The 13179-nt window shown below is 34.8% G+C and overlaps 1 protein-coding gene across 4 annotated transcripts in view; it reads right to left on the bottom strand.

Moving 5' to 3' along the window:
• The window catches only part of USP33 (ubiquitin specific peptidase 33), a 64539-nt gene that overhangs the window by 24960 nt on the left and 26400 nt on the right, over positions 1-13179 (bottom strand). For 3 of the 4 annotated variants that reach the window (XM_065896161.1, XM_065896145.1, XM_065896153.1), the window contains exons 1-9: positions 11968-12048; positions 11711-11764; positions 11216-11278; positions 9929-10081; positions 7578-7680; positions 6764-6833; positions 5162-5275; positions 2612-2690; positions 1068-1479 (exon numbers count right to left, since the gene is read on the bottom strand). In XM_065896161.1, coding sequence (XP_065752233.1) covers positions 1068-1479; positions 2612-2690; positions 5162-5275; positions 6764-6833; positions 7578-7680; positions 9929-10081; positions 11216-11278; positions 11711-11764; positions 11968-12048 — 1129 coding nt within the window. Of the gene's footprint in view, positions 1-1067; positions 1480-2611; positions 2691-5161; positions 5276-6763; positions 6834-7577; positions 7681-9928; positions 10082-11215; positions 11279-11710; positions 11765-11967; positions 12100-13179 lie in introns of those variants that run through there. The other variant, XM_065896138.1, reaches the window with a different exon arrangement.

Raw genomic sequence — 13179 nt, forward strand, 5'->3', positions numbered from 1 at the left:
CTCTTCAGTAATTACAAAAGATAAATTTTTTATGTTCCTTGTCTGCCACTTATTTTAAGGTCAGAGAATCTGAACCTCTGATGGTTTAATTTGATGTGCTTTGGAGAATTAAATACCACATTAAGCTAACACAAGTTAACCCTAGAAGAAATAAATGTAAAATGCAAAGCAACCTAGCTCAACTATCTTTCATTTGGCCACTTGCTCTTTCCCACAGGAACAATGACATGTATAATGGTATAATCTATCGTAACAGGGTTCATTATAGTTAATTAAACTCCTATGCCAAACATACACCAAGTATTTCATAGCTGATATGACTCCAATGACAGCAATCTAAATCTAACAGTCTACAATTTGGATTATTTTGCTATTTTGCAGATCTCAACTGAATCTGCTTTAAATGACATTAACTTAACACTCACATGCAAATAGTACTAAACTCTACTAGTCAGAAAGCCCAAAAGTAACATCTATTTAATACCCTCTTTCTTTCAATTAGTATGGTTGAACTATAATGTCATATACTACACACAAAATATTAAGCTAAAGCTATTAATTATTCTATTTCATTTTTATTATGCTAAATATAAACTGTGAACATTAACACGTAAATTAGAAATGTATTCTAAAGTCACATGTCAGGCTAATTCCGCTCTCCCCCAAATCAGAAAATGGTAAAATTACAAATATCATCTTAAATATAAACATATCTTGGGGCTTCCCTGGTGGTGCAGTGGTTGAGAGTCTACCTGCCGATGCAGGGGACATGGGTTTGTGCCCCGGTCCGGGAAGATCCCACATGCCGCGGAGTGGCTGGGCCCCTGAGCCATGGCCGCTGAGCCTGCGCGTCCAGAGCCTGTGCTCCGCAACGGGAGAGGCCACAACAGTGAGAGGCCCGCGTACCACCCACCCACACACACACACCCACACACCCACACAAAATTATATATATATATGTATATGTATATATATGTGTGTATATATATATATATATATAAAAACACATCTTGCACCCTTTGTCTAAAAATGAAACACTATCATTTGAAAATTATAAAAATTGTCACCTGAAGCTCTGCTGTGTATTTGCACTTTGACAGTTTCCTGATTGTTCAAGTCAACTGTTTCAGACACAGAGTCTCTATCTAATTCTCCTTCAGAATTCACTTTATTAATCTTATTGCACATCTTCTCTTTTTGCCAATCTTTTGACATTTCTGAATTGTTTTCATCATCCTGAATTAACATTGTTGTTTCATTATTATCTTCAGAAAAGCTTCTAGACCCATTTTCATTTTCGGCTTTATCACTGCTGCTACAAGATTCACAAGACTGAAAATCTGCATCTGACTGGCTCTTGTCTTCCTCCATGGTCTCCTCAGTCATTATAGTTTGAGGATCCTCTTCTACTTCCATGACCTGTTCTTTCAGTTCTTCATGAAGCAGATCCATTAAACATCGAAGGAATTCTTGAGCATCCTAATATATAAGCAACATAGATATTACCATTTCATTAAAAAATACATGTATGTAGAAATGAGAAAATATACAAAATGTGGTTAGCAACTGATTTCTAAATGTGTAGCATTATACTAAGGAAATACAACTTTGTAGACATAAGGCATTGGAGGGATAGGAAGCACTAAGTTCTAAAAAGTTATGTAAATAAAACAAAAGTAATTAAAAAACTGAACATGTATTTCAATTAAAACTAAAAAAAACAATAAACAACAGCAACAAAAAACTGAAGATGATCTGGAGGTCAGCTTTAGTACTGCTATTTTAAAAAACTTGAGTAAGGATTTGCCTCATCTGACAATAACAATTGAGAGAGCTATCCTAAATTCAAGTATAAGTTTGGCTTAAAACTAAAGCTTTATCCAATTTTGCACTATATCTCAAAAATCCTTGATCAACCTAGAATGTTTATTGAAAATACAAATTCGTAGGCCCCAACTTATGTCTACCAAGTCTCTGTGATCCAGGAATTTGCAACAGAAAAAGTTAACAGAGAACAGGTATTGTTTTGAAAAAGAAACACATGTGAGGACCAGGTATTAACATGAAAAAACATTATATAAAGTACAATAATTGAAACTGCCATTGGTGTCAATCCAAAAAAATTACAGGTCGATGAAACAGATTAGAAAGCCCAGAAACAGACCTTATTATACATTAATGTAAGCATCAAATTAATAAAGAAGAAACTTTTAAAACCAGATAAGAAAATTCTTAAATCTGTACTTTCGTACAATTTGTTAGCTGTTTGTGAAAAATTAAATTTGGATTATATTGTAATGTGAAATAAATGACACATGTCTAAAGAACTTTTTTTAATTAAATCAGAAAATACAGGTAAAATTTATCTCTGGATGTGGAACTTTTCAAAGCTAAAAGCGCTAGAATATACTGACATATTTAAACACCCCCAAATTTAAAATTTCTAGAAAAATATGAAATTAAGAGAAAAGTGGAAAAATGTAAGCCAAAAATATGATATGGGGTTATTATTCTTAGAATAGTAAATGAGTATATAATAGCATAATGCATAATAGCATTCTGCAAATGTATTAAAGATTAATATTACGAATAAAGAGCAATAAAGACGTACCTGCTGAGAATACCCCCGAAATGTTGGATTTACAGTTTTAATTCCTTGAAACAGATTAGTAGGCACAACAAATCCTGGCCTGAGGAAGAGAACAGTTTTAGGAAGAAATCTGTGATTTTTAGTTTTTATTTTAGAAATGAGCAATCAGGGACTTCCCTGATGGTCCAGTGGTTGAAAATCCACCTTCCAATGCAGGGGACACAGGTTTGATCCCTGGTCAGGGAACTAAGATCCCACATGCCGTGGGGCAACTAAGCCCACGCTCCAAAACTAAGGAGCCCACGTGCCACAACTAAAGAGCCTGCATGCTGCAACTACAGAGCCCAAGTGCTCTGGAGCCCATGCAACACAACTAAAGAGTCTGTGTGGTACAACTACTGAGCCCGCACACTCTGGAGCCTGTGTGTCACAACTAGAGAGAAGCCTGCGTGAGCAATAAAGACCCGACACAGCCAAAAATAAATAATAATAATTTAAAAAAGAAACGAACAATCAAAAATTCAAAGAGTTAAACTGAAAAGTATTTGTGTTTCAAAAAATCATCCAAGGGCTTCCCTGGTGGCGCAGTGGTTGAGAGTCTGCCTGTCGATGCAGGGGACACAGATTCGTGCCCTGGTCTGGGAAGATCCCACATGCCATGGAGCAGCTAAGCCCGTGAACCACGGCTGCTGAGCCTACGCGTCCAGAGCCTGTGCTCCGCAACGGGAGAGGCCACAACAGTGAGAGGCCCGCGTACTGCAAAAAAAAATAAAAAGAATCATTCAAAACTGCCCAATACTGGGACTTCCCTGGTGGTCCAGTGGCTGAGACTCTGCACTCCCAATGCAGGGGACCCAGGTTTGATCCCTGGTCAGGGAACTAGATCCCACATGCCGCAACTAAGAACCAGCACAGCCAAATAAACAAAATAAATAAATATTTTTTTAAAAAAGAGGGCGTGTGTGGTGGTGGTGGGACAAATTGGGAGATTGGGGTTGACATATATACACTAATATGTATAAAATAGATAACTAATAAGAACCTGCTGTATAAAAAAATAAAATGAAATTTAAAAATACAGGGACTTCCCTGGTGGCACAGTGGTTAAAGAATCTGCCTGTCAATACAGGGGACACGGGTTTGAGCCCTGGTCCGGGAAGATCCCACATGCTGCGGAGCAACTAAGCCCATGCGCCACAACTACTGAGCCTGCACTCTACAGCCCACGAGCCACAACTACTGATGCCCACGCGCCTAGAGCCTGTGCTTCGCAACAAGAGGAGCCACCACAACGAGAAGCCAGTGCACCACAACAAAGAGTAGCCCCTGCTCACCACAACTAGAGAAAGCCCGCGCACAGCAATGAAGACCCAACATAGCCAAAAATAAATAAATTGATGAATTAATTTTTAAAAAAAGAAAAAAAGATTGCCCCTTCATTTAAAAAAGAAAACAGTGAGAAAAAAAAGAGAACAAAAGCAAACAAAAAAATTGCCTAATATTATGCTTCACAGGTTCATCAAAATAGCTTATTTTTTATATTTAAGCTACATAATTTATTGTTCTCCTCCCTAATGAAATGATTATGCTCTACTATATGATTTTTCAAAAAACACTTCTAATTACTTAAAATAATATTTTAATTACTTAAAATTCCTGGGATAAGTATATCTAGTACACTATCTAAATAAAAATTTTAAACCAGCCATCAAATACTCATGAAAACAAAAATGAAAAGTAAACCAGATGCAAGATTTAATCACTTAAAATTCTGTACTATAACACTTCTGAAGTTTAGTAAACTTCCAAGAATATTAAGTTTATAGTTGCAGGGCAAAGAAGCTTAAACATAGCAGTTAAGGGTTAGTTCTAATTATGCAGTAAGGAACTTAGAAACGTTAGAACCCTTGGCAGCAACGGGTAATACCCAATAGGGATAAATGACGAGAGAATTCTGTCTCTTGAATATTAGAAATGTGAATGATATATAACTTCACATCCCAAAATAATTCATTAAAACAATCTTTTCCTAGCATACTGAAATGACAGTAATAACAAATTTTTAACTCAAGAGATACTCTTTAGTAGGGAGTCAAATATCTCAAAGAAAACTGAAGCACTTAAGAATATAAGTACATGAAAGCTTTGGTGATTGTTTTCTTAGAAGAAAGGCTGGGCAGTTCTTAGGAACCATTAAATGCAACTTTCTGAATAGTTCTAATATAAAATATTACAGCAAACAATTATTTTTCTAATGCTACACTTAGAATAAATAAAGATAAGCAGAAAAATAAACATTCATATATGCCTCTATGGTCTGATTTTAGCACTGTGAGAATGCCTACTCCTGAATTAAAAATCAAAAGTGTCAGTAACAGCAGCTTTAATAGTTCAACATTTTATCTCCAGTCCAGATATTTCATTTGGATGTTCACTTTCAAATATAACATGCCCAAAACTGAATGTCTCAAATCTCCTTTTTACAGCCCTATAAATGCACCTGCAAATGTTTAATATTTATGATATTCATTTAAAAATATAATAATGAAAATAAACATATTAAGTACATACCTGCTTTTATGCCACAGTTCTGTCATCAGTTTGAGATAACTTTTACAAATAGCTGGTTTCTTATCTGTTCGGGCTAGTCCTCCACAATCAAGAAAAAACTGTGTCAAAGGTGGGCTAGTTTAAAAAAAAAAAAGGTTAAAAAAAAAAAAGTTAGCGTGCAGTCACAGCTTAATACTGATTGACTTCTAGTCATTCAATGAATTGACAGCACATAGAGCCCTGTATCTGTTACTTCTCTGCTCTCTTTTACAGCTTCACATTCTTTCCTTCATTATCTTGCTCAATCCATCAAATCAGATTTGACCCACCACATCAGAGTCCTCAATGCTGCCAAATCCAGTAAACACCTTTCATTTCCCCCTCAGTAGCATTTGTCACAGGTGGTTCACCCATTTGTCTTGACCAATGTAATGCACTTTTTTACTTTTCTTCTTGACCTCTCTGGTAACTCTTTTCCCTCTTTATTGTTTTTTCTGCTCTTACCAGCTATATAACTATCAGGGTTCCTCAGGACTTGATCCTATGACTTTTCATCTCTTCCCTGGGTGATCGTCTGCAGGGCATTCCATACTGCACCTACCTACTTTACAGGACTATAATTAAAAAAAAAAAAACTAATTGCTTTATTAGAGACTTTCCACCTACAGAAAAATAGAAAATATTTTCCTAGGACCTCTGAACTAAAAGTGATTTGAGGAATTAATTAGTTTAAGCTCCTTGTTTTCTAGATGTAAAAACAAATAACTTCCTCAAAGACATACAACCACCTAGGGTCTGAGCCAGGACCAGCAGTCTTAGGAAACAACAGGCACGATCAAAGCAACCCCATTGGGACAACAATGGATTATGTCCCAACTCAGTTTCTTGCCTACTCTACCTTAAGAGTTACTCAACAAGAAAGAGGAAATAACTTTTTCAGGAATATTTACACATTTAGGCTTTAGTTAATCCAGATAATTTTTTAAGTGGGGGCATTTCAGAAAAAGGGGGGAGGCAGCACTATGTGTTGAGAGGGGTGAGGGAAGAGGTACAGCAAGGATTTAATGGGATCCTGTTGGCTAGGGGAATTGAATATAATTGTCACCTCTTTCCCATATTACTATTAATGTATATTTCTTTCTTTTCTTTTCTCACTCCTTTTTTCTCAGTGTACTACAGCAGCACGGTTTTCTGCTCCAAGAGTAACTCTATTATTTTTTTTCATAATTTTATTTTATTTATTTATTTTTGGCTACACTGGGTCTTTGTGGCTGTGTGCAGGCTTTCTCTCGTTGCAGTGAGTGGGCTTCTCATTGCGTTGGCTTCTCTTGTTGCGGAGCACAGGCTCTAGGCTCGCAGGCTTCAGTAGCTGCGGCACGTGCACAGGCTCAGTAGTTGTAGCTCGTGGGCTCTGGAGCACAGGCTCAGTAGTTGTGGTGCACAGACTCAGTAGTTGTGGCGCGCGGGCTTAGTTGCTCTGTGGCATGTGGGATCTTCCCAGACCAGGGATCAAACCCGTGTCCCCTGCCTTGGCAGGCGGATTCCTAACCACTGCACCAGCAGGGAAGTCCTCCAAGAGTAACTTTAAAAAACTATACTAACAAAATTAATTTATCTACTTACCAATTGGAAAGAGCCTGCAAAGCTGCATTCATATAACAAGTATTTCCAATATTTTTCAAACCTGTAAGACCTATTAGGAAAAATTATAAGTTATGTTATCATTCAATAATGCAATGACTCAATTTTATGAGTGTTCGCTGAATATGTAACTAGGTAATTATTATGGTTCCCAAACTATGTTAAGGAAATACAAAATACATTATAGAAATACAAACAGCAACTTGAATAACTCAAAGAGGTCAGACTTACACCAAAGTGTTAATTTTCAGAAAATTATTTAAATATATCCTTAAAGGGTTAAGATTCCCTTACATCAACTATAAAACAGAAAAGTCTGTACTAAACTATACAGATAGTTTATACTAAGAACTATGGGCTTTAGTAAAGTGATGCCAGAGAAAGGAAGCATCAAAGTTGTCAGTTTGCTTTTTCACAGATACAATTTTACTAGGTCAAATTTCAGAACTTTTTTTTAAATACAATTACTTTATTGATTTATTACAATCAAATACTGCCAACTAGCATTACTTCCACTCATGCATCATTAAAAACAAAAGGATATTTCCTTGGTATTTTCAAGTGATGCATAATACAATAAATAAACAAAAAAAGGTAGAACTTAAAAATGCACCCTGATTAATTATGTAAACTGATAATTTTTTTGAAAAAGCATAACCGATAATCTGATTCCTAGAAATTTTTTTTGTAATTATCTTCTGATCATCTCTAGATTTTGAAATATTCATATGATACAATTTCCTAAAGAAATGGACAGTAGCATACAAAGGAGTGTTATACAGGAGAATTATTTTACCTCTTGCCTTAAGTTCATCTTCTTCTTCCACTTCTATGTCCAGATCATCAAATACAGCAACCAGAGGAGTTTTTAATGTTGTGTTACTGGGTATTTTAAAATCCTGGATAACAGAAAAGATAGCAGGCTTGAACAAATCCTTAGGTCAAAAATTTTTTTTAATTTGTTTGCAGCTTATCTGTAGACTTCTACAATCTCTCCTGATACTTGTTAATAAAGTTATTTTGCATCCTTTTATGCATATGAAATAGTTTTAAATATTTTTTAAAATTCCAATATTAATTCCCAAGAATTGGATTAACTCAAGAGGTTGCAACTGGTGACTTGGTCAAATGCTAGTCCACACTGTTTTAAAAAAAAAAGGACAAAAACCAAAACAAAAGCAAAACTTTGAGCTAATATTTTAAAAATTGAGTGAGCTCACATAAAAATCAAATTCTGCAAGTTCTCTTCTAATAGCAGAAGATCAAAGTACACTGAACCCATTTAGCAACCATCAGTGGGAGGAGGAAACTGAACAGCAGAATGTACTTAGCACGTGCTCTCCAACTTATTACAGCCTATTTCTCTTCTTCAAGGCATGCATATATGCACTTATACCCACCCACTTTATACATTTACTTTACCTTCCTGGCATCTGTAGATACTAGATAGTTGGGTAGGCCCCATATTCTCACTTTGGTGTATTGAAATACAGAGAAGTAGAGCAGCTTTAAAAAAAATCATTCAAAATCTTACCTCCTACAAAACTGTTTGAAAAATCTTAATGACATTTGAATGGTTTCCAATACTGTTATTCTATAATTAATGTTCTGATGAACTGGGCTCAAACAGCCTGTAAATTTTATACTGCTAAAAAAAATCTGTACAAATAACTTTCTTTTTCTTCTGAGTAATTTCTTCAACAATGGGATCATCAGGAAGTTGTATGAAATTAAATTCATGCCTTTTATGTGTTATAAATATAACTCACCAGAAAATTATTTACAAGCTATCAGAACAGTATCAGTATACTTATTCAACCGGATTCAGCATTCACTAAGCTATAATCTATTTGGGCAGAAATGGCAGATAGCTGTTTTAACTTTTCTTTAGTCAGTGATGATTATTTTCTCGATGTGTTTTAATTTGTATTTCTTCTTTGTGAACTATCTGTACTTATTCTTTTTTTTTTTTGTACTTATTCTTTAGATTATTATAAATTGTTATCAGTTCCTCATGCGATTAAACTTTTAATTATCACATTTTTATTAATAGTGTTAGAAGGTTCAGGTAAACTTATTTTCAAACTACCATGGCATTCAAAAGAAAACCAAAAAACACGTTTTTAAATGATAAATAGGTATCAGTAGGAGAAACAGTAATGATGGTAATTTATAAACTAGAGTTATTCAACTATGAAACTAGAAATGCAACAAGTATACCTTGTCTAAAATATAGTCACTTGAAGTTATATAATGTGTGAGGCAAGCAAATTTACTATCACAAATATCTACCATCAGAATGTGATACAAAGATACAACACAAAATATCTTAAGAATTGGTATCAAAGAACACAATTATAGAAATACAATGTGATTTCTATAACACAGAAGGAAAAAACTCACTGATGTGTTAATTAAACCATACAGACCAAATGATGATAGGACGCCAACTATTCTTATTTTTTTCATTCCTTTTCCTATTTTTTCTTTTTTTTTTTTTTTTTGGCCACGCCGCGCGGCAGGCAGGATCTTAGTTCCCCAACTAGGGATCGAACCCATGCGCCCTGCAGCGGAAGCGTGGAGTCTTACCCACTGGAGGGCCAGGGAAGTCCCTCCCTTTCCTATTTTCTATATGACTAGAAAAGTCTCAATATTAAGTGACCAATCTTTGCAAGCTTACCCATCTTTTGTAACCAAACACTGATGTTAAGCTTTAATATATTCTATCTGGTTTTCAATAAATTAGTAAAATGTTTACAGTAATATACATTGGGGTGAAGCAGGGAGGGAAATGAGGAAAAGAGAGCTGAATTAGGGCCTATCAAAGAAGGCCCATCACCTCTCCTAGAATCAGACTGGCTAGAAAAAGAAACATTATTTAAACCAGCTGTTTTTTTAAGTTTTTAAAACACATCAGGTGCTTTTCCATCTTCAGACAGGTGTGGGCTTCAATTTCACTCTAATCCATCACTCTATAAAAGAACAAAGGCCAGCTTCGGTGTTTCATTTGAGGAAAAGAGGCACATTATGGAAATTTTTTAAAGTACAGGTGAAGTAGGGCTCTTTTAGATTTCAGCTACATGACAAATTCTGAAATTATTACCTGAAAATATTTGATATTTTAATTACACAGATTTAGATTATTACCTGGACACTATTTTCTTGTGTTTGGTGAAGTGGTTTTACATGAGGTAATGAAGGCTGAGTTCCTAATTTTCTATCCAAAAATACTTCTTTGCTGCAAGCATAACACCATACTCGAAGAGTGGTAAGGTTCACAGTTAAATAATGCTTTGTCTCCTGTATAATTTCATAGGAGAGAGGGAAGAAGAGTCAAAATTATAGTTGAAAACCTTTCAAAAGATCATAGAAGATAAACTGCTGGCCTTTGATGAATAACAATATACTCAAAAGAGAAAATTTAAACTGGAGCACCAAAAAACCAGTTTTTAGATAAATTGTTAATGCATAGTGAATAGTAACAATATCTAAGCCTACTCCAAAAGTTATTCTATTGTCATTTTTCACCACTATTCATTATAAAGATAAACACAAGAGTTATTATAAGACTCTGCTTTGCGGTTAGCAAGTAATTATAATACAAGAAAATTGACAATAGCACAGTTAACTGTTCCAGGAGATCAGAATGGCAAAAGAATATAAATGACATGAATCAAAGCACAAAACAGCTCAAGCGATAGTGAATATGATCTTGGATATACGAAACTCCAGCCTTTCTCAACTAGAGTTCTGCAAGAGAATAATGCCCTATAGACAATGATCTGAGTAACTATTTTCTCAATTCTCCCAAGAATGGTACAGAGTACCACCATTCTAGATGCACCAAAGAGAAGTAAATTAACTATGTACCATGATGCCTGAGAGCCTTAATTAATTCTCTTGAAGAACCCTGGTTGAGAACAGTTAATGCTGTAGAGATAAATATGAACAAGACAGCTCATTCTCAAGAAAATGTATAGTTTAGAATGGGAGCTCTATCTAATCTGTAAAAGAAGCATGCCAGAATTACACACAAGCACCAAACAACCAGGGTGACGTAGAAACGGGACTCCAGTAAGGAGGATGTAGAGAAAAAGGTATATGAGTTGAGACGTGAAGTCAGTCAGGCCCTGTCATAGCCTAGGCTTCTATTCTTGACTTCAACTTCCATATCCTAATATCTTCAGCTACCACCTCCATACATCTGGAGGTACATTTCTTAAATCACTACTCTCTTAATTACAACCTCTTTCTAATACTGATCTTAGCAATTCCCCTCCCCACCTTTTTATAAGTTAAGATTTAACTCGTTTATTAAAAAAAAAAAGAAAAACGGACAAAATTTTGAATTACAACTTAATGTTGTATTTGCTTTCCCTTTCCTTCAGGCTCTCTTTAAAAAACGTCTTGCGCGAAATTTTTCTACATACATACCTGAGAATGTATGGTGCTATGATCTACTTGTGATTCACCACAGCCAACATATGAACATCTATTCTATAAATAATTATATAAAAAGGAAAATCAGGTATTTTATAACATGTAAGTTTACAATAATAGCATTACAATTACATTTACAATGAAGTTCTGATCACATGGTTTAACGGAAAGATTAAATGACTTCCCAAGTCAGTTATTTTAACCAAAAGGTACTAGGCACAAAAGAATATAACTGGAAGATTTATAAGCTAAAAGATATGTCTCCGCTAATAAAAGGTGAGGGTAAAATATTTTAGTGATTTACCAAACTCTGCAAAAAGCACTGTAAGTTAAAGCCCAAAGTATAAAGTTTAATTTTTATAATCGATAATGATCTTCTTAAAGTATGTTCATTTATGAAGTCCTCTTAAGTGTCAAAAAAATCTTCTAGTTAACCTTATTCAGATATAAATTTTTATATCAAACTTTTGAGAAGAAACATACACATACCTCCAGGCACGCCCAAAGGTTTGGTCCTCTGACTTTACAATCCTGACAAGAACCCTATGAAAGGAAAATCACACAGACAATATTACCGTTACATAAATACAGCCAAATATATATATTCACTAATATCATATATAAAAAATTTGGATTCATGAACATAGAATATTGTAGTAATCTACAGAAAACACATATCTGGGAGAAAAATGAATATGATCTTTTAAAGGATTTTTTAAAGGAAGAAAAAAAGCCCTCTTTCTTACATGAGATTTTTGTATTAAATCTTCTTTAGTTATTTCACCAACTGAATCCAAATGCGGACAATGACCTCGAAAAGCTGACATTTTGTTAGAAATGTTTTCCTGTTTCTCAAGGCTTTCCAAATGAGGTAATACCTACAGAAAAATTGACCAGAAAAGTCAATTTTAAAAGTGTTAATATATTAAAAATTATTAAAAGATAAAACAAGAAGCATACATGTTTATAAGTTTGCCCTATAAAAGTGTATATTTTCAAATACATCTAGGGTACTTTCACAATTGAAGTTAATTTCAACATTGGAAGTTTCTCTACTAATAAATAATCATTTTATTAAAATTGATACCTATGAGTCAATGTAAGTTTGTTTCTCCATTACTTTTGCTGCTTTTTCCCCTTTCTCCCATTTCATTTTTTAGAGGTAAATAAAAGGGAAAAAACTTCAGGTTATTCAATCTAAGTATTTTTATCCCTTCTTATTTTTCGTTTAAAAAGATTAACCCTTAGGCTAGAATTGGAATTGAAAAGAAAAAGAATTCAAATGGAAACCTTCATTTTCACACTAGCAATAGCCCACTGATGATATAAATGAAATAGTTTGGTATCCTAGCAATAAACCAGCATAGTCAATTTATATCAGATTCTCAACCCTGGCACCACTGACACTTCAGGCCAGATAATCCTCTCTTGTGGAGGGTTGTCCTGTACATTGTAAGATATTTAGCAACATTCCTTCTTCTACCCACTAGATACCAGAACACCGTCACTATTACCACTCTGAGCTTTGACAACCAATGTCATTAGACAGTGTAAAATTATGTCCTCTGGGGACAAAGTCATCCCAGGTTGAGAACCACATTATCCTATGATCCTTCCAACAACACTGAGATAGGCACCATTATTATCTTCATCTGCATATAAGGCTAATAAGAGAAGAAAACCTAACTGAGTTCACATTGTTAACATAGGATTCAAACTAGGATTTGAATCCACCTATATATCTCATGGGTAAGAGCCAAGGACTCTAAAGTCAAATAGACCTGAAGATTCCAGTAAGTGCTGAATGTCGTACTCCTACGGTAAGGGTTAAATGAGGTAGTACATGTCATGTGTGTAGCACATACTACATATACACATAAAACTTTATTAGGCACTCTGCATCATCCCTTGAGGTTTTTTTATATGACCAGTAAAGGTCTCAGACCTCCCTCCCCTAT

This window comes from Phocoena phocoena, chromosome 1 (assembly GCF_963924675.1).
Source record: "Phocoena phocoena chromosome 1, mPhoPho1.1, whole genome shotgun sequence".
Classification (NCBI taxonomy): domain Eukaryota; kingdom Metazoa; phylum Chordata; class Mammalia; order Artiodactyla; family Phocoenidae; genus Phocoena; species Phocoena phocoena.